General features: G+C 40.9%; 3 protein-coding genes across 16 annotated transcripts in view; all 3 read left to right on the top strand.

The window, feature by feature from the left end:
* LOC119913293 (nebulin-like) overlaps positions 1–4240 on the top strand; it is a 71408-nt gene extending 67168 nt beyond the window's left edge. For all 13 annotated transcript variants that reach the window (XM_038732710.1, XM_038732702.1, XM_038732758.1 and 10 more), the window contains 6 exons: positions 180–278; positions 380–484; positions 629–733; positions 953–1045; positions 3146–3238; positions 3340–4240. In XM_038732710.1, coding sequence (XP_038588638.1) covers positions 180–278; positions 380–484; positions 629–733; positions 953–1045; positions 3146–3238; positions 3340–3489 — 645 coding nt within the window. In that variant the 3' untranslated portion in view covers positions 3490–4240. The remainder of the gene's footprint in view (positions 1–179; positions 279–379; positions 485–628; positions 734–952; positions 1046–3145; positions 3239–3339) is intronic.
* Positions 1–10731, top strand: part of LOC119913373 (LIM zinc-binding domain-containing Nebulette-like) — a 114915-nt gene extending 104184 nt beyond the window's left edge. The window contains exons 5-8 of one of the 2 annotated variants that reach the window (XM_038732798.1): positions 4422–4599; positions 5864–5956; positions 7270–7400; positions 8450–10731. In XM_038732798.1, the coding sequence (XP_038588726.1) occupies positions 4422–4599; positions 5864–5956; positions 7270–7400; positions 8450–8626 (579 nt within the window). In that variant the 3' untranslated portion in view covers positions 8627–10731. The remainder of the gene's footprint in view (positions 1–4421; positions 4600–5863; positions 5957–7269; positions 7401–8449) is intronic. The other variant, XM_038732789.1, reaches the window with a different exon arrangement.
* A 1583-nt stretch (positions 10732–12314) lies between these two features.
* Positions 12315–20555, top strand: LOC119913283 (translocon-associated protein subunit alpha-like). Its single transcript, XM_038732685.1, is given in 11 exon segments — positions 12315–12470; positions 15202–15335; positions 16084–16177; positions 16264–16367; positions 16485–16643; positions 17081–17157; positions 17270–17310; positions 17313–17347; positions 17616–17709; positions 18878–18892; positions 19725–20555. Coding segments are annotated over 11 exon segments (891 nt in total). The 5' UTR covers positions 12315–12400; the 3' UTR covers positions 19793–20555.
* The last annotated feature ends 1614 nt before the right edge of the window (positions 20556–22169 follow it).

Genomic DNA, 22169 nt, shown 5'->3' with positions numbered 1-22169 from the left:
TAGAGTGAAAATACATCAGTGCATGCTGGATGACATAAAAAGTAAATAAAGGATGTAATTATTGCTGTATGAAAGAAAGTTGTCATAAAGCAACAGCAGTGATGGCAGCTCCAGTTGTCTTCAGATCATCCATCACACTCATTACAAATCAGCTGATGGCGTGTGTCTGTGTGTCACAGAGGTCCTACAAGAAGCAGGTCAGGGAAAACTCATACGGGACGGTTACAGATACTCCTGAACTGCTGCACGCCTCCTACCTCAAAGACGTCTACAGCCAGGTGCGTGAGCCGGCAGGGCGAACCTGGGTGGGAAGTGAAAAAGAGAGCGTTACTCTCAGCGGAGCTCCCCTTCTTCTAACTCCTTCCCTTTCTACTCACAGAAGAAGTACAAGGACGAAGCCAAGCGTCTGAAGGGAAGCTACAGTCAGGTTTCAGAAACCCCAGAGATGGAGAGAGTCAAAGCCAACCAGAGACACATCAGCTCTGTGAGCACACACACTTTCAGAGACAACTCTAGTCCCGTCCAAATACAGCTTGATAATCTTCTGTTCCGGGTTTAAAAAGTCCCGCGTTGCCCTTTGATGCGTACGAACTCCGTGTTTTCAAAGCAGCTCTCTGTCGCCCTCTAGCTGCGGTACTGCTGGGACTCCAAGCTGATGAGAGGCCTGATGTCTTCAGTCACAGAGACGCCAGAGATCGTGCTCGCCAGAGAGAACGCCAAGAAGATCAGCAATGTACGTATACGTTAGTCCTGCAGGACGTGGTGGTAGATATAGTCAGTAGTATTTTCTTCAAAACCTTTGAGTGGCAAAAGGATCAGGAGAGTCTTGAGAAGTTCTGAAAGCTCAACAGCCGACGAAGACATCATGAAGTTACTGATGAACAGATGTAAAACGCTGCTGTGCTGCTTCTTTAAAAGCTGTAACCAGCAGCTGGTCCTTCGCTCTGTTCAGGTCCAGTACAGAGAGGAAGTGGGTCGTGGCACCGCTGTCATGGACACACCTGAGATGGAGCGAGTCCGACGCAACCAGGAGAACATCAGCTCAGTAAGGACGCACACACACACAGTAATGATCCTGAAACAGATGAGGGGTAAAGAGCAGCGTAATAATGTGCGGTGGTTCTGAGTTCAGTTTATCTGGTGGTTGTGTGAACGAGGGGAGTGTGTGTTCGTACTAATGGGTGGGTGCTGTCAAGAGGAAGTGATGGAGTTGGGATTGGCAAAGTGCGTGTGGATACAGAAGCAGTTCAGTGAATGAATAAAACGATAAATGAGCAAGGACTTTGTGTGTGTGTGCGTGTTTTGCAATGTCATTAGCAACTGTTAGCTGACTGTGCAGAACAATTGTCCATTCACACACGCGGTCCAGCTCTGGTGCCACGGTGACCAGGCCAGGTCACTGTTGGCAGCTTTTCCACCACTCGATCTCTAATGAGTTCATGGCAGTATTGTTTTCTCTGTGGTGTGTGTGTGTTGGGGGGGGGGGGGGCAATAGGTCTTTTCACAGCAGACATTTTGTCTTGTCGTAGCAGGAATAGCACAGCTGTAGATTACACCATTTAAAAACAAATGCTTCCTATTTAGGTTTAGAGCATGCTGCGTCACTGTCATGGCTTTACTGGGTCAGTGGGAATGGTTCTACTTGTGCTTTTCCTGCTATTACAAAGTGAAAATGTCAGCTGTGAAAAGGGACATATGTAGCACTGGCATAGTGGGATCATCAGTGAGTATCCAGGACACCAATAACACCAACAACAACAAGACTTACAGACTAGGCTGGATTCCTAAACGGGCAGGCAACTGTCAGAGGCCCAGACCCTTTTTATAATAAATTCATTAATCGAAATGCTACATTACTGTGAAAAAATACAGCTCCTACAGGAGTAATAATAATAAACTTTATTTACAGAACACTTATTGAAACAAACAAGCACCGTGAGAGATTACATGACATACCACAGTGAATAATAAAATACTGCACATGAGGGGCAATAATAATAACAGTAAAATAATAACTAAATTAAATAAACTAAATAACTAAATAAAATATAACATTAAAATAGGCAGGATTAAAAAAATAAAAGAATAAAAACTGTAAAATAAGCAGGTGGTTCAGATAAAATCAGGATATGCTTGCAGATGAAAGTGCATTTTTAGACGAGACTTAAAATAAGACACTCACTCAGACTAATTTCCAGCCTCACAGCCTCGGGGCCCTGACAGGAAAAAGCTAGGTCCCCAGCTGTGATGTGATCATACCTCTGGTGGTAGAGTGTCACAGAGACAGATAACTGATGCATGTAAGAACCGTGAACACGAAGAAGAGAAATAGGAACACTTTGTTATTTCCTTTCAGTGAACCTGAATCATTTCACTATCACTCTTATGTCAGGAGCATTAAACGATTCCCACCTGTGGGTCTGATGTCACCCTCTTCACGCATATGCTGCGTTCCAGTCGCAGTCGGAGGTCAGAATTTCCCAGTTGAAATTTCCGTGAACAAAAAACATGGCTGACAGTGACAAACTGATTTTTCTTTGTCAAGTGTGCGCACAAGTGAACCCTCAGCAGTACCCTTGGTGTTAATTAAAAAGATGTTTTAATAAAAAACAAGTCATACAAACATGCGATACTTGTTAACTGTGTTCCCGTCGAGCTACATCGGTTTGTGAACTCCAAAGTCAATGAAAGTTGTATATTTCCTGATGTTTTTTTAACATTTTCCTGAATAACTTTTGTGCAGAGAAGATGAGTTTGAGAGATTGTTTACTGTAACCAGCTACCTAATAACATTGGTGACATATGTTGATCATTTTACATACAGAACAGATTTTACTAAATGAAAAGCATGTAATATTTTAATTAAATGCAGCCAAACGTTGCCTTTCAGTTGATGGTTTATCTTTAACAATGTGATCTTCCATGGGTGCTGCCATTCATGAAGTCAGGGAAGATGGATCTGTCCCAAGTTTAAAAGTAGGAACTCTTGACCTTGAGTGACCTTCAGTTATGTTTTTATTAGTTGGAGGTCGGAAATTTGTGAGCAAGCAATTCACAGCAACATGTGTGCAGCTCACACTCTTTCTACTGGCTCAAGGAGAAGGAACAGACATAATAATTTTAATAATATCTGTCTTCCCACCAGGTCAAGTACAAGCAGAGCGCAGTGAAGGCCTCCAGTGTCGGAGTGACTCCAGAACTGGAGAGAGTCAGACAGAACCAGGAGAACATCAGCTCGGCAAGACACACACACACACACACACACACACACACACACACGTTTCTCAGTGTAATATCATGTGTAACATCACGTGTGTGTGTGTGTGTGTGTGTAAACAGGTGAGGTACCAGCGCGGGCTGCAGGAGATGAGGGGGCGGAGCTGCTGCGAGCTGGACACACCTGAGTACAGGCGTGTCAGGAAGTCACAGGACTCGGTCTCCATGGTAGCGGCCTGGTTGCAGTGGCTCCTGCCTTTGCTGATAACATGAGTGGCGTGGCACCATGGGTGGGACTGACGCACCGCTACTAACAGCAACCAGCAGACAGCTCGGAGGACGGCTGTGTGCGCGTGTGTGTGTGTGTGTGTGTGTGTGTGTGTGTGTGTGTGTGTTGGAGGTCCTCAGGTGGACCTGAATCCAGAGACTTTTGGGGACTCAAAGCTGCTTTCTGTCAGGTTCATTGGTTTTGTTTTGTAATATTTAGCGTGGATGTAGTCAACAGAAATAGAAAGTTAAACCTGAAAGTGTGTGGTCCAGCCAGCATAAACCGAACGCTCTGCTGAACAGCAGTGTTGTGCTGGTTAAACTCTATTTGACCTCTGACTGTTGGATGTGGTCATGCGTGTGCTTAATAGCACCTGTAACCACATCCAATCATCCTGGTCCCAGTCCACTGGAGCCTTTAAGACGAGGGGGTGGGAGTGATGACTCAGCAGCAGAGGAGGAGAGATGCCTCTTGGTTGCAGTGAGTAAGTCTGATCAGAAGCTGTATAACTCAGATTGTTTTCGCCTGCAGTTTATACTGTCAGTACATTCATACCCACACTGTTTACCAGTAACAAAATCCATGTCCGCCTGTGCTTGCTGTTTTAAATGAAATTTGGAATCTGCAGCAAAACAAGTTTTCAGACCAGAAGACCTGGAGGGGTACAAAGGCCTAAGAGCGTATGCACTTGTGTGTGTGTGTGTGTGTGTGTGTGTGTGTGTGTGTGTGTGTTAATAATAAAAGATTTAAAAAACATTTCCTTTGTGTGTTTTATTTGCTCACTGACCATGTGCACCCTGACCTGTGTGAGTGTGTGTGTGTGTGTGATATCTAACATGTGTATTAACTCTTTAAATGCATCATTTCCATTATATTGAGCTGTGTGTGTGTGTGTGTGTGTGTGTGTGTGTGTGTGTGTGTTTATCCCCTCCAACAGGCGAAGTACCATGAGGACTTTGAACGGGCGCGCGGCCGAGGCTGTACGCCAGGTATGGACGATCCCAGCATGGAGCGCTACCAGAGGGCCAATCAGATGATAGCAGAGGCGGGATACAGCAAAGGGATCCACCCCCAGGGGATGGAGCTGGACAGACGACCAGGAGGCATCATCGTAGGTCAGTGACCTCGACCTCGAACTGGGGTTAATTTACTCTTTATCAAACTCAGCACTTCCTGCAAACAGGATGTTTCACAGTTTTTTGGGTGCACGCAAGTAAATGTAGGAAATGGAAATCTTATTGTTTCCACCCAAAATGCTGCCACAAAAACGATTTAAAAGTGACGGGCAGTGGTGGACAAAGTACATTTACTCAAATACTGGACTAATACAAATTAGGGGTATTTGTAATTTACTTAAATGTTTTCTTTTCATGCCACTTTCTATTTCTACTCCACATCTCAGAGGGAAATATTGTACGTTTTGCTTCACTACATTTATCTTACAACTTCAGGTACTCGTTACTTTACAAAGTAAGATGTTTACGCACAAAACTTACGAATAGTTAAAAAACTATGACGTTTTGTTAAATTTATCTACCCAACAGTTTATACAAAACAAGTACAGCTGAAACAAGTAGTTGATTGACAGAAATGTAATTGGCAACTATTTTGATGATTGTTTTTAAATTTTGTTTGTCATGTCAGCAACGCCTGAAAAACATAATCATACTAATGTTTTTTACTTTGAGTCAAGTAGAATTTTTAGTGGAGTATTATCAAGGTTATCTGTACTTTTGCTCAAGTACAGGGTTTGTGAGCTTCGTCCACTCCGTCATGCTGATATCTAGAGACAGCTTTTCACTTTGACGAGAGATAATATCACAAACTGCCTTTTGGCTGTTAACACTTTATCTGTTCTTGTTGCAGGTTGTCTTTATTTTATTATGTTTCTGTTTTGAGTTGGGGGTTTTTTTGCTGACCTGCTGCAAAATAATTTCCTCATGTGTGACAGTAAGAGAGGAGGGAATATACCACCTGAACAACTGGAAGGAAACTTATGGGATTAAATCATATTTAAAAACATTAGCCTAATTAATCTGAAAGTAAGACGGACGTAACAATCAAATCACTAATAACTTTTCTCTCTGCGCTGCTCTCTGGATTTTCAGGTTGTTTTTGATGTGATGTTTTTTTTACCTTTTACTGTTTGTAGTCAACAGATCCAGGCTCCAGCTCTTGTGGTTTTAGCTCTTGTTCTTTGATAATTAACAGCTCACAAACTGCAAAATACTGCCTGACATTTGCTCAGGTGACACAAATCAGTGTTTTCTGATTGCCCTGATATGAAGAGCTGCACGTGTTTTTTAGTTGTGACAGGTTATCACAGTCCATGTAGACATAGTCAGTGTTCTTCAAATGAGCTTTCCCTCCTCTCTGAAGACCTGAAGGTGTGGAGGACAGACCCCGGCTCCATCTTTGACTTTGACCCTCTGGAGGACAACATCCAGTCCAAGAGCCTGCGCAGGATGTCTGGTAGTTCACCTGACTCCCCTCTTTCTACTAAAATAGCACGTCTGCCAGTTGCTGCTGGAGGAAAAAACACATTTTGAGGCCATAATTTCCCACAACGAAGGCAGAAGATGTTGTCGTGTTTGCATGAAACTGATCTTGTGCCACCTGTTTTAATCAACACCAGTGTGGAAGCTCCTTCGTCTCTCGTTGTTCACATGTTTCCTACAAGTGTGTGCTTCTGCAATAATAAGTTGTATTTCCAAACACAAATCCCACGTGCAGAGTCAAACCAGCAGTGAATGGATCTCCTAACAAGTCCTGTATGTGTCTCACAGCCTGATGTCTCCTCTTCCTCCATTGTTGTCCAGAAACTATTAAAACCCATCAGTGAGCCTCGCTGCTGCACTGGGTCACATGTTTTTTCAGCACCGTGAACACACACACTGTAGTTTATTTTGACTCAGTCCCACACACACCGTCCTGCTGCCTGCACACTCACTAGAGCGCCACATGTGGATTCATCCACCACTGAAAATAGTCCCCAACAAATGCACCACCTGTTTGAGTAACATTTGTTACAGTGAGCAGCTGTTTAAGCAATTTAAACTGAGCCTTTTACTTTTTAATGAATCTATATATTTGTGAGTTGTTTTTAAAGATTTATATATTTCATAGTAACCAGTGGGCTTGGAGCTAAACGCCACAGACAGGAAGTCAGGAAGTGTTGAGAGACGCACTAACACATTTTTGAGTTTGGTCTTTTAATTAACAGCAACATACACGTATCTGTGTTTGCTCTCGTTCTCTCTCTTCGTTGACTCACTTTTTTGTCTTGTTTTTTTTCTTCCTCTCCTTGTTTTCTGTCTGTGCTGTCATTATTTCTGTCCTGTGCCGCCTCCTGGTGGTGGCTGCCTGTCAGAGCGGGCCGACAGCAGACTGAGCAGGCAGTCTCTCACCCACAGCCAGGCTCAGTCTGTCAGCTCGCTGACCTCTGACCTCTGGGATCGCAGCAGCACCGACACTCCTGGTATCTTTACTCATGTTGTCTTTCTCACTTAGACACACACTAGCAGGATGAAGCCTCTGACGGAGACGAACACTCGCATGTGTTTGTGTTTTCCATGTTGATTGAAGTGCTGAAGAAACACTGACTAACTCACCGTCTTCTTACAGGTTGTGTTGTTTGAATCACATACTTGTCTTTTCCCTAACATTCACGGTGTGGTCACAGCAGAGGAGGCTCTTCAGGTGTCAAACTATTCTATCAAGGCTTTTTAAACTCAGTCATTCTCTCTTCCTCCGTCTGTCTGTTTTTTTCTTTGCCTCTCGCTCAGCTCCTGTCCTTCCTGGAGCGTATCATCAGGGCGTCCAGATGCAGCCGCAGCAGCAGTATCACGGCTACATGCACCAGACCAGCATGTCGTCCGTCAGATCTGTCACCTCCCCGCCGCACTCAGCCTCGATGGTACGTCCCTGCTCAAAACGATTTTCATGTAGCCGTCTTTGGCTGAATTGGCTGAACATTTTATTTTCGGATCCCGTCACCAGTTTCACCCTGATTAGTTGTTTACTGGTGCATTTTGCTGATCGCTGCTTTCATTCACCATATCAGGAGCTGTATTTTGCAAAGATGCACTGGCATTGCTGAAACAAAATCTCCACTCTACGTCTGAAAGCCCTCTGATCATGTAGCTTTTCTATTAAGTGACCACAAAGACATTTTAATAAACCACACTGTCACCCTGCAACATATCTCATTTGAAAGGACTGACCGCTACCAAGCTCCTCACCGAAATGTTTTACAACGTTAAACAAGACCTATTTGTCGGGTAGCATTGATCACAGAGCCTTCCTGTAACACACTTACCGCTGCCATAAACATTTGCTGAGCTCCTTTTCTTCGCTCGCCTTCCTCTGCAGAAAAGCATCAACCACCACTAAAATCTGTGTGTGGTATTCATCCCTCACAATTTTATTAGCCAGTACTTTAAAACTTGACTGCATTAGAAAAAAGTATGCGCACATATAAGGACATAGGACAGCTGATTCACCCCCACTGTCTTTTTTTTGTGAAAATCACAAAGACCGTCGGCTCATGGTTGGTGCCACCAGGGACCAGACCAGACCTCACACAGGAAAGTTGGTACTTACTCTGCAAACACAAACCCAATCTTGCTGACAGTCAGCGTTCCAGCTCATCCTTAAGGTGTTGGATGGGGTTGAGATCATGATCTGTGCAGGACGGTCAAGTTCTTCCACACCAAACTAGGAAACCATGTCTTTATGGAGCTGGCTTTGTACGCGGGGGCATCGTTATATTGAAGGAGACAAACTGTTGACACAAAGTTGCAAGCGTAGTATTGTCTAATATATGTTTGTTTGCTGCAGCGTTAAGATTTCCTCTCATTGCAAAGTACGTGGACGGGTTCATGACAAAATAAAAGTGGGATCACAGTCCACAAATGACCACATGTCACAGTCTAACCTCTCACTGTCCCTTCGTGTTGTTTGCAGCGTGTTTACCGGGCGTTGTATGACTATGCGGCTCAGGACCACGACGAGGTCTCGTTCAGGGACGGCGATGTCATCGTCAACGCTCAGCCCATCGACGAGGGATGGATGTACGGCACCGTGCAGCGAACCGGCAAGTCTGGCATGCTGCCGGCAAATTACGTGGAGTGTTGCAACTAAAGGAAAGAGGGAGGTAGAGAGAGGAGACGGAGGTCAGGAGGTGGTAAAATGTAAAGAATAAAATCACTGTTATAACATCAGCGGTTGGTGATGTTCTTTGCATTTCAGGGATCATTTACATGTTTAATGTTTCTCCTTCCTGTGGAAAACAAATGTAGACAAAGTGACAAAGATGTCAGTCATTGAGTATCAAAAACATCATCTTTTAAAAACAGCATGCAACAAATAAAAGTGAGCAGTTTCCACTTCCACAGGAGCAGGAAGTAGACCAGAATGCATTGCAGAGTGTGTTATGATTAAGGGAGATGGTCTAGACATTTATTTTTCCGTCCATTTTCCCACCTTTAATCAAAAACCAGTTCCTGCTTCTTCTCTGGGTAATATTGAAATGTTTTCTGGGAAACGTAGGCAATCCCTCACTAAAGCGGTAGATAAGGCTTTCTGAGGGGAAGTGGATTCACTCCATAAAAGGACAATTAAAATGATAAATTACAGAAAATCTACTGGAATACACAGGACATCACACGCTGCTGATAACCAGGTGAGATTTTCTAATGTTAAAGAGGAAAGGAAAGAAGGTATAAATCTAGCATGCTGTCGATAAGTTAGTCAAATTTTACAATTGGAGGAAGGACACATGAAGAAAGAAGGTATGAGAGATTGGAAGCATCTGTAATTTATATGAATGACCTGCAACAAGTTAGACTTAGACCACTCAGATTTCAGCAATTTGACCAGAAGATTAACAGCTGAAATAAGTAAGTGAACAAAACAAAAACATTTCAGTCTGATTATTATCAGACTAGGCTTCATACTAGTTTGAAATATAAGTCTGGTGATATTCTAAATTTTTCCTCTTGTCATTAAGCCTGACAAATTAAAAGACAAAACCAGCAATGAATGGATCTTCTAAAAAGTCCTGTGTGAACTACTGATTTCTCTTTTGCCCCAAATACTCACTAGAGCACCACATGTGGATTCATCCACCGCTGAAAATAGTTCCCAACAAATGCTCTATTTCCTCTTGTTTGTTTGTGAGCAGCTGTTTTAGGAAATTACTAAACCTGAGACTATATATTACATCTTCAGTAGGAACCAGTGGACACATTGTTGGCTTTGTTTTTTTGATTTTTTGACAATAAGAAAATATTGAATAACACTGGAATAATCCTTTAAAGATGGCGGAGGAAACGGAGAAAAGCAGAAAGAAAGAAAGAAATGAGTTTGAGAACAAGGAAGTGGGAGAGAGAGAAGTTCCTTTTTTGTAGGGGGGGGGGACGATGCAACCAAAGGAAAGAGGGAGGACAGAGGAGAAGAAGTTCATTTTTAGAAGTCTCTCTAGTTTAATCTTTTATTTATCCAGAGTTTTACTTCATGTTCAGGTGAGTGTAGTTTAGTTTTTGACTTCTGCTATAATCTATGGAAAGACAGAAAGACCACGCCGCACAGCTTCAGTTACAAACAGCAACACTAACGTCTGTGTTTTGTAAAGGACTTAACTAACACACTGTGTCTTTATGTTCCTCCTATCAAAATGATTTGTTTTTATTTTTAACTCTGTGCTGTCCAGATAATTTAACCTCCACGCGCAGTTTATATGGACAGAAATCTGAACAGACTGTGTGAGTACGTTTGTCGCAGACTATTTTGATACACGGGCTCCATGTCTATGTTTTTGGAAAGCTATATTTTACTCTTCCACCTGTATGTATCCAGTGAGTTGTGTGTTTTTAAGGTTTGTTGTCTTGCTGTGTGGATTGCATCCCGATCATGTGTTGAATAAAAACTTGGAGAGCATTTTGTATTCTGTATGGTTGATTTCATAAATACTAGATGCAATAGAATATAATTTACTGAGTATTCATATGTTAACTTGTGTTGATTCTTGGAAGAAGCACTTGTTTATTTTCACGCATTGAATATGTTTTTTTGTTGCTTCTAATGTCACCATTGTAAAGTTTTGAGTTAGTTTGTATGTCATCACAGGTTATACTAAGTTTATTTACATATTTTTTGGAATTATATATCACTCAATCAGTTATGTTTTTTTTCCATATGACAATTGCAATTGTTACATGTGGTAGAAATAAAAAATTGTCAACAGATATGTGGTTCTCCTTTTAATCAAAATGCATATACAATTATATTACATATTAAGCTTACAATTGCACTAATATATTCATATATAAACAAGATTTACTTGAGAAATTAAATCAATTACGGACATTTAATTAAAAAAAATAAATTATGAGGCCTGATCTGTTATATTTACAAACATATACATATGTAGATAGACCTTTAAAAGCAACAGAAATAATATCTGAGATATATATTATATAATTTGTGTTTTAATTCATGTACTAGATCTCTCAATTAGTTAGTTCCAGTCCTCTCTTTTGAAATTTGATGCAGGAACCCAACTTTGTTTTATGTCTGAAACATATTTCTTACATATATCAATCTGTTTTAGAGTAAAAGGGGAAATTTAAATGATAGGCTACATGTTGGCGACAGTCTTTGAGCAGTTGTCATGAAATATAATAAAGGTATTTTTAAAATTCTGCTTTTCCAGGCAGTCTACATTTCTGGTGTTTTGTGTTCATATAAAATCGTCCTTTTCTTTCATTAACAACAATAGAATAAAGGTTTCAAAAATCTGAAACTGTGTTTAAAATAAACCTTTGCCTCTCTGGGACAATTAAGTCTTAGTATTTTATCTGGATCTAGTTTAATTTGGTCTACATTTTAAAACAAACAAACAAACATATCAATTGCCCTTTTATTAAATTACAACTAGAATAAAGGTTTCACAAGTCTGAAATTGTGTTTTAAAGAGACTTTGGCCCCTCCGGTATAATCTCACCAGATCTGATAGCTGTAGGTAGTAGTTATTGATCTGGATCTAGTTTAATGTGGTCTACATGTAAAAAAAACAAAAGAGAATAGAAAACAGTGAAATCGTCTTTGTTTTTGCATTTTCACAAATAGAATAAACGTGTCACAAATCAGAAACTGTGTTTAAATAAACCTTAGCCTCTGTGGGACAACTTAGTCCAAATTTAAAAGCTCTAGGCATTTATTTCTAGTTTAATGTGGTCTACATGTAAACCCCCCCCCCCAAAAAAACAGGGAAATCACCCATTTTTGCATTTTCACAAATAGAAGAAATGTGTCACAAATCAGAAACTGTGTTTAAATAAACCTTAGCCTCTGTGGGACAACTTAGTCCATATTTAAAAGCTCTAGGCATTTATTTCTAGTTTAATGTGGTCTACATGTAAAAAAAAACAACCCAAAACAAAGCAGGGAAATCGCCCATTTGTGCATTTTCACCAATAGAATAAAGTTTTCACAAATCTTAAACTGTGTTTTAAAGAGACATACTGGTTTTTGATCTGGACCTCATAGACTGTTTATAAAAGGTTTACCTTAACTTCTCCTTAAGCTTCTCCTTAACTTCCTCCTTAAGCTTCTCCTTAACTTTCTCCTTAAGCTTCTCCTTAACTTCCTCCTTAAGCTTCTCCTTAACTTTCTCCTTAAGCTTCTCCTTAACTTTCTCCTTAAGCTTCTCCTTAACTCCTCCTTAAGCTTCTCCTTAACTTCCTCCTTAAGCTTCTCCTTAACTTTGCCGAATCGGAGCGTCGTCAACGCCTACTAGTGAGCGTATTTTGCGCATGCGCAGCTGTAATTGTAACGGAAGCGGCACTGCGGCGCTCACGGCTCGGCTCTCTGACCGACACTTGAATGAAAACGCACTGATTTCGATTTAAAAAAATGATGAAGTTTCTACCTAAACTGCTGCTGCTACTGCTGTTAGCCTTCCCGGCGACTATCCTTATCAAAGGTAAGGCTCTGATACGGCTGCTCAACAGGAGGGACAGTGTTTAATCAACGTTAGCAACTAATGCTACTAGTGTTAGCTGTAAGAAAAGAGGAAGGCCGATCTCCATGACATGTGCTAACTGAGAGTGTAACTGTGCTTAAAACAATGACTCGTCACTCTTTAGAGGCATGTCTGAAGTATTTGCCTGTAACGTTTATTTATATGAATGTTTAATTGGCATTGTGTGATCAATAGTTAGCTACATGCACGCAGTTAATCCGCCTGCCTAAACTGACGTGTCCTTACTGTCTGTTAGCCGTTAGCCCGGGAGCTACGTGGCTCTGCTAACGTGCTAACTGCCACTCAACAGCTTCCTGCAAACGTTTAAAACTTAAACACATTTGTATAAAGTCTGAACTCGTCAGTAACTCTATATAAATCGACAGTAATCAATACACACTGACAAAAGTTGGATTAGTTTGGCTAATTCCACATGTTAGTTGGCTAGCTAGCTGTAACAGCTAACGGCTCAGCTCAATATCACTGTTAATTTTTTAAATGGCAACTAACTTCATACAAGTCAATTTATACAGCCAGTGCATTTATAATTTAATTATGTCCTTAAAACGTGTTATTTGTAAATTTGTTTTTGATAGCGCCCTGGTACCAGATGGGCTTTAACATCAAAATGTTGGGAAGTATCAGTGAGTTTAGTTTATTCACAAAACATTAACATACAAATACAATCATAAGTAGGAATGCAGATTTGTGAAAAGGGACACCTCGGTAAGCTAGAAGCTTGTATATAGGAGCCCAGACACTAAGCAAAGAGTAGACATGTATTTGAAGTACAAACATATTGTCTAGATAAATACTACACATAAATAATGCAGTAGTAAACAGTATGATTTCTAACCTTTTATACAGAAAACTGTAAGAGCTAAACTACCCAGTGGTCCCATGAAACACCAGTCTAGCACTGGTTTAATAGGTAAAATACAATAGAGACTAGATGGGCTTTCACATAAAAGCGTTGAGATTTATCAGTATATAGATTTAGTATGAATTTATTAAAGGATAGGTTCTTGAGATGCATCATCTCATTTTCAAGAGGATCCTATTTAAAATATGTGCCAGAGGGGCAGTTGTAGCCTACATGATTAATACTCTTATTGGAGCTGTAGGTTATCTGGTATTTCCTGCAGATGTTGTGTGAAAAATTTTTTTTTAAAGCTACATGGCTGAAACGTTTCTAAAGAAAAAACATATTCAGCCAAATATTTGAGCAAATGTGTAAAAAATAAAAATGATGCACAGGACTTCTATTTTTTATTGTAATTGTGCAGTAGGAGTGGGCAATATGGATGAAACTCTCTGTCATGGTATATCTAATTGTGTACAACTATTTATGTATTACCTCATCATGGATGTCAGTGTTTTGCTGACGCAGTGAATTAAATGCTTGAGAAATCAAGGCACTTTCTCACAGCGTTAAAGCGTTGCTGCTCACTGAAGTGCAGCGTTGCCCGCATTGATCTTATTCACTGAGATATTAAAGAGAAAGCTACCAGAGTAAAACAGTGGGGGAAGATCTGAAGTATAACAATGTATATTGTCACTGAACCCTAAATGGGAGTGTAGATAAAAACTCATATTTAAAGCGACCTTTCATCTTTTACTGTGTGCAAAAGCTTTATGGGCGAGCATTTTTCACACATTTAATGCTCAACGTTATTTCAAATGTAGTTTATGTATAGTCTCAAGTTTATTAAGTACACCTGGCTAAAACTAAAGCAGTCTGATAAAACTGTCCTACAATAAATCCTCCCTTTCTAATGAAGTGCATAAAGTTCAGTTTTAACTGTTTCAGAGAGGTGTTGTTTCAACTACAGGGTCTGTTTAGAGGCTGGGGTTTGTGCTGTAGCTAGGTTTACCTGACACTTTGGCTCCTGTGAGTATGTCGGGCTACATTTAGTCAAAATGTGTAAAACAAGAAATCTACGTTTCTAATTGTTGTAACTGTGCGACAGTAAAAAAAGACACATTTTATACAAAGACATGTAGTGGACAGAAATCACATCCAGAAAATGTGAATCTGAGCTCAGCAGCTAACCGGGGGTTAAGTCCAGTCTTGGGCCTTTACAGCATGTCATCCCCTCTCTGTAATGTACATCAAAATAATAAAAATAAAATAAAGCTTATATATTAGGGGTGGGCGATATGGCCACAGTTTTCTATCACGGTAATATACAACTCGACATAATGGTAACGGTAGATATCACATATATATAGCAGCAGTGTTTCCCCGGGGTCGACTGCTTGACTTCTTGTGTGTGTATATAGACATATGTGGGTGAAAAAATAATGTACAGTTTTAAACCTGAAGCCCAAGATGAAGAAAGATCTGTACTCTGTCCTCCCCTCTAAAACGTGCAGATGAATGATGGGAATAATGCTTGTGTCTTTGTCTCTGTAATAAGGACCTTTCAGTCAAACCTCTCATCGTCTCTGAAGTCCCACCCAAACATCCTTTATCATGTGGAATCATGTTGAACCACAGAAGAAAATTACAGTCTTACAGACACTTTTTGTGATTTTTTTTTTTTTCCAGCTGCTGCTTGTGGCAAAAAAAATTAAAGAGCCAACAAATTGTTTTACCTTTAACTTTCCGTCTATCGTCGAATAAATTACATGAAAAGTCATTTTAATGAAGGTCGTGTTATAACGATGTTCTTCGTTTCTTGTCCATCAGGCCCAGAGGTGAGCGCCCAGGATCTGACTGAGGATGAGGAGGCTGAGGCTGTGGATGAAGATGTCGTGGATGATGTGACGGCAGAGGACGAGGACGACGAGGCGGAAGTAGAAGATGACGAGAATGCGGAGCTGGTGAGTGACGTGAGTGATCCCACCAATTTATCAATACACCAGTGTACTATAATACTTCCTGACATTACTGAAGCCTTATCACACGGAACAGAGTACTGAAGTTAGAGCATGTGTGAGCTTTTCCTGAGGGACATATGTGAGCTTCTATCTGTTAAAGATTAGTCAACAGACTTTTTGTTGAAGCAAAACTATTTGCTCATTTCCAGCTCGTCTAAAATGATGATTTTCTGCATTTTATAGGTTTTTAAATAAAACAAAGTTGTGTTTTGACCAAACAAGATAATTAAAGATGTGATCTTGAACTTGGGGAGATAATTATGACGCGTGTTATTTACTAAATAAACTAAATAATAAACCAAAAGTTCACAACCGATAAATTGTTAATGAAGGTAATCGTTACCACTTTTTCATTGGAGCATTAAACCCCCACTGCCAACTAGTGTTTCAGCGGTGCAATTGCAGAGTGACGCCGACAACAACACACAAGTATAAAAGCTCACGACTGCGTGGCTACGTGTGCAGCCTGTGCTGAAGTGTACGGCATAGACTCGACGCAGAAGTATAAATCGGCCTTTATCGATCAGCTTATTTGAAGTACTTTTATAAAATTGAGTGAAGTTAAAAACAACTGAATGAAAATGAACAAGTGAGGCTAACGCTGAGTGTTAGAATCTTATATACAACCCTAAGATGAGGCTCATATATATAAATATACTGAGCTTTAACTGAAACTTGTGTGTGTTTCTAGACGGAAGAAAAAGATGAAGAAGAAGAAGCTTTGGTTGGAGAGGTGAAGGCTTCCCCCAACGCTGACACCACCATCCTGTTTGTCAAAGGAGAAGGTAGCTTTCTCTAAAGACCTCGGTAAAAGGTTGTTGGCTGATATTTTAGACGTTGCTTTGTGTGAACTCTCCACGTTTCTCTCCAGACTTCCCTGCAAACAACATCGTCAAGTTCCTGCTCGGCTTCACCAACAAGGGATCCGAGAACTTCGTTGTGGAGTCTCTGGACGCCTCTTTCCGTTACCCACAGGTACGAAAACACACGGGACACTTCCCTCCCACAAGAACCCTGTCTGACTTCTCAGCTCCAACTGGCAAAGTGTGTCTGAGCAGCTCTTTCTGACTTGGTTCTGTTGGTCCCTGTCAGGATTACCAGTTCTACATCCAGAACTTCACTGCTCTCCAGCTCGGCATTGTGGTTCCTGCCGGCAGACAGGCCACCTTTGAGTACTCCTTCATCCCAGCAGAGCCAATGGGAGGGCGGCCGTTCGGACTCGTCATCAACCTCAACTATAAGGACGGCAATGTAAGGAGAACGGGCTGAAAACAACTCGTCTGTTGAGTTCTTCTGCTTGTTTTTGAGAACATTTGAAGGCTTCTTTTATAATTAAATAAAGAAAAAAGGTTTTGTATAAAAACATGTTTGTATTCCTCAAAGTGAGATGTTGGATAGCGAAGTACCGAACATATTGTGTGATGACTTTAAAATTGTCAAACATAGAAATAAACCACCCATGTCTGCGACGGAGCACGACCGCCAACATCGTACTCTTAATATCCTGGTTTCCTCTTTAATTCTGCTTGTTAAACTCTTCAGTTTCTCTAATCAGAACCTGATGCATGCAAGTTTGTCAAAGAAGACGATAAGGAGGGCAGAGTTCACCACTGATTATAGAAGGAAGAATAACCGATAACTCCGTTTGTCTGTCGTCTTGTTTTTCTTACTTCTCTTCTTCTCTGCAGGGAAACATTTTCCAGGATGCCGTGTTCAACCAGACAGTCACCATCACTGAGAGAGAGGATGGACTCGATGGAGAGACGTGCGTTTGTTTTTATTAACTTCACTGATGTTCTGCTTATTTATAGTGCTTTTCTTTGAGATTTTTCTTCTGCCTTCCTTTTATTCCATCTGTTCCTCTTCCCTCCTCCCAGGATCTTCTTGTACGTCTTCCTGTCAGGCCTCGGGCTGCTGGTCGTGTGGGCCTTCACCAGCTGATTGAGTCCAGAAAGGTACAAAAAAACAAACACAGTAATGAGCGCTGTAAAAAAGAAATCAGATGTTTAGAACAATGAACCAGCTGTATTTTTACAGTTTGTCCAGGAACAATGCTAAACATTTAATGGCTGACGTGATGGAATTGTTTAAACTACAACAAAGAAAGTTTTTTTTTTTTTTTTTTAATCTGCAGGTAAACATGGAGGAAGTGTTGAGTTTGCATCAGAACACGTGAACGTACACGGCAGGTTTCTTACTCTCTCTGTGTGTTTGTGCCCGCAGAGGAGGCGTCCAGCTCCAAAGGTGGAAATGGGAACTTCGAGCCACAACGACGTCGACCTGAGCTGGATCCCCCAGGAAACGCTCAACCAGATCAGTACGTATGCTTCACTCCCTGAACTACAAACGTCCCGTGGACTCGTCAGCTCAAACACCTGCTTCTGTTTTCTGCACCTTCGTACACCCAGACCAGATGCTCCACCTCTGTGCAATCTTTAGCTTTCAGTTTCAGTCAATGTGAAAATAAACTTTATTGTCAAATAAACGCAAATAGTCAAATTAAAAGACTTAAAAGGTTAGGTGGATCTTTTTTTCAGTAACTACCGAACTGTCTTTATTGGATAAGCTGGTATTGAACACCTGCTCAGATTCTCAGCCTCGTTGATTTAGATCAGATATTTTTGGACCAAAGTACTGAAAGATAAAATAAACATTTCCGATCAATCGTTTTTTAGCTTCAGACTAGATATAAACTGATTAATCAGGCTGGTATCTGTTCTTTTAAGGTCATCGGCTGATACCTCCGCTCACGAGGTCGATAAACGTATAAAGTCTGTGGACACATCTGCAGCAGCCTCGTCAGTGAGCTGCTGGTGAACGATGCTAGTTTGGAGCCCGAGAGGTCCTCACTCATCATTGTTCTAAATATTAACACGTTTATCCTAAATGACAGCAGCTCTAATCTAACAGCGTTACCTGCTAGCATGAAATATATCTAGTCATAGAGAATAATGCAGCTGAATGACGTCACTTCAGACAAAATGTACCTCACTGTTCCTTAAACACCACGTTCTGAAATCACAATAGTTCAGTTGTACAACCAAGATTTGAGTGTCTGCAGCCAAAAAGCTCCTTAATCGCAAACACAACTGAGTAACCAGAGAATCAAAACAAACGATATGAACGTGTATATTTGAATTAGTTGCATTAAAAATATTACAGGTTTCAACAACTGTTTAAAGCACAAGACATAAGATGACTGTTTATATTTTGCTTTCTGCTTACAGAACTACTTAATGATTAAAATGTTCAGTGATGAAACAGACCTGTTGAGAATAACGAGGTGTTGATGTCGTGTCCCGACACTGAAACGTGTCTCGTGGCCCTCGACGTGTCTTTCCTCTCAGAGACAGCCGATGAGTCTCTGTTCTCTTCCTGCTTCGCCTGTTTCTGAATGAATTTAACCTCCACTGTGCATGAGGGTCACTCACTCTCTTCTTTTCTCTCTCTGCCTTCCTCGCTGTCACGTTTTCCTTCGTCTTCAGTGCAGAGTCGCAGAGGTGAGGTCTGCTTTGCGCCGTGTGGGTGATGTGTTTAAGTTTGCAGTGCTGCTGATGTAGGAGTGATGATTCTTTAGGACATTAGCCACCTTCCCTGTAACGGTGCAGATGCTCTGATCGAAGTGTTTCGACAGGTGAACAGTTCTCTCCCATCCCAGTGCAGAACGCATCATTATATATTTATTCAAGTGTGTTTATAGACATGAAATCTGTCTATTAACAACAGGATATGTTCAGTATTTGACTTAACACAAAAATAATTTTCTCCTGTTTGAGAATCAGAGCATCTCCACCTCAAATCACTAAAAAACAATAATGTGTTTTTAATATTTGATTTTGTCTTTTAGCCTGATACATGTAGACGTATTGACCCCTCCCCCGCTCTTCTTGATGTCCTCTTTGTCTGTCTCGTGGTCCGGCCACAGCAGTGAAATCATCTGCATGTGTTTGTGAAATATTTGGTAACCGGGCGAGCTAACGGCTAACACGTTAGCTACGGTGGATTTTTGAATGAAGGCTGACTCAGGCGGCTGAAGCCTCAAATTGGCTACAGATAAACTTTAGAATATGTGAACAGGAGGAATTATTTTAGCAAGTAAAACCTGTTTGAAAGCTCTTGAGAGACTTTGAGAAGTTACTCTTCACCTCAGGCCCTGTCCACATGTACACAGGTATTTTTTTTGGACCTATGTCCGCACGTAAACCTCCGTGAGGTTACTGAAAACCAACCTTTTTTTAAAACTACTGCAGACTCTGCTCGTTGTAACGTTTTTGTTTTGCTAACTTTATATTATATTAAAATTCACACTCAGTGTTTCTCCTTCTTCTCCAGACAAAGCGTCTCCCAGAAGATCTCCTCGCAAAAGGAATCAGAAGCGCTCGGTCGGCTCAGATGAGTGACAGGCGCCTAACTTCACCTGCCCGTCTACACGGGAGGAGGAGGAGGAGGAGGTGGTGGTGGTGAAGGAGCGCTCTCTGCCCTCTCTGACGAACTTTAACCAGTGCCAAGCACAGCGTTGGCTGGCTCTACTTTCAGCTTAAAAACTGTTGAACACACACTCACACACACACACGGCCTGTTTAGTTTAACGATTACAGTTTTCTGACGCCGTCACAGGGGAGAAGTGAAAACAGGCGTGTTGGGATTAAAAGGCACGTACGGACGTTTTTCTCTAAAGGTTGTTGGTTTTCTTTATGATTATATTTGTTTGTTAAAGCCTTAGTGAGATAACTGCTGATCATTGTGAGACAGTTTGATGGTATTTCTTTTTTTTTACCTCTCACTCTGGTGTAGGGCTGAAACCAAGAGAGGGTCGATCAAATAGTCGGCCGACAAAATTCATCAGCAACAGTTTTGTTAGTCAAAGACAGATGGCCATTAATAGTTGGTTCTGACCTCTCAGATATGTCTCGTGACAGAGAACTGAGTTTCTTTGGCTTTAGAAATAATCTGAAGACTCGGGATGGCGGGACTTGTGATGGACATTTTTCACTATTTTCTACATTTTAGATGAAATGATTACAGTGTTTAGCAGCTTACTTGATGATGGAAATAATGGTTTAGGTGCAGCCCTACTCCGGTGTGTAACGGAGCCACGATAACGGCAACAAGTACAGTTTTTGTTTTGTTTTTCAGTGTAGTTTTCTCATTTTGTTTATACTGCACACCTATTGGGATTTTTGTAGCGTGTCTGTTGTGATCCAGTACCTCTGTCTCTGCTTTCCTGCTTTTCCTTTTGCTACCTTCTAACCGCACAGATCCTGAGGAAAGTCAGATATCTGCTGTCACAGATTCACACACTACTGACACTCCTTCTCTAAAGGACTCAGTGCCGTCCTCCTGTTCATGTGTAGCAGAGTCGAGCCTCTTAAGGACTTCTGTGAGCCCCTTTGTGCAGGTACACAATCCTGCAGACGGCACGAGGGAACATTTCATATTTTCGTTGTTAAATTTGGGTGTGACACAGGCAGCCAAAATAAACTGTCAAAAACAAAATTAATGGTGCGTTAACATAAACACTGCAGAAAACACTGTTTTCTGTTCTCTGACGACGGTTTCATTAGTTTAACTGCGAGGCTTCAGTTCACCTCTGAGCTTTGTCCATTAATGCTGTCTTCAAACACACAGGAGGTTCAGCGTTTCAGTCATGTGCCGGACATTGTTTTGCTCCTGGTTGGAGATTCTGTGATTGTTTTGAACATTTGAACATCACATTTGCGACTAAGAAGAACAGCTGAAATGATGAGCTGATTAGTTGATTGACATTAACGTAATCGTTCAGGTGAAAGTTTTAAAAATTCCGATGTCTTAAATGTGAGTATTTACTGGTCTGTGATAGTAAATTGAAAGTCTCTGGGAAACTGTGATGGGATTTTCTACCATTTTGTAAAAGATGAATAAGAAAACATTTTGCAGATTAATCAATGACCGTAATAATTAGGAAGTCCATGAACAAGCTCAGCGGTTTGGTTTCTCCACCTGAAGAGCAGCAAGAATTTTATTTCAAACCCTCGACGTGTGCCTGTTTTCTACTTTTCTGTTTGTACATTTGTTTACTTCTGGCTTCTCTCTCAAGCAGATTTTTTTTTCAAAAAACTATTCACCAAATTATGATATTTTTGTTTGTTTTCTTTGGATTGTAAAAATGTTGAACTGGCTGAAGCACTGGTGTAAATACTGGCTGATGGATGATGACCTGAGGGCAGAATTATCGAGCTAATTTATTTGAGCGACGGAGATGGAGGGGTGGAGGTTGTGCACTGTTTATTTTACCACTAGGGGGCGACACTGACTCCCTCTGCAGGACTCTGGCTGTAGTTCCTGTACTGCAGAGTGGTGTCATTTAAAGCTTTGTGGTTCTGAGCGTAACTTAGCTCAGTGTTTAAACCGTTGAAATTTACAGAAGGAGACGCGTGCTCCAAACATTAACAAGCTTGTTGCTACTCGTACGTCCACACTGAACTGATTTTTGGGTTGTTTTTTTTTTCTAAGATGATGGGGCTGTCATTCAGAGATAAAAGCTTATACTTTTATTTGCTTTTAAAATGTGCAGGAAATAAACTTTGATTTGCTATAGGCCTGGCGAGTGTTTCTTTATTTGATAATTGTTTTAAGTTACTTTTCAAGCAAAAATACTAAACATTCAAACATGATAACAGCTTCTCAAAGGTGATGTGCTGCTTTTCCTTGACACATTTCATGGTAATTTAATGTGTTTTAATTGTTGGTCGGACAAAACAAGGAATCTGAAGATGACACTTAGCAAACATTGCGTCA

The sequence above is a fragment of the Micropterus salmoides genome, unplaced genomic scaffold, assembly GCF_014851395.1.
Source record: "Micropterus salmoides isolate LMB-PRFRI ecotype aquatic unplaced genomic scaffold, ASM1485139v1 Ms_hic_scaffold_1, whole genome shotgun sequence".
Classification (NCBI taxonomy): domain Eukaryota; kingdom Metazoa; phylum Chordata; class Actinopteri; order Centrarchiformes; family Centrarchidae; genus Micropterus; species Micropterus salmoides.
The sequence above is the reverse complement of the archived record's forward strand: the minus strand, read 5'-3'. Positions and strand labels throughout refer to the sequence as shown.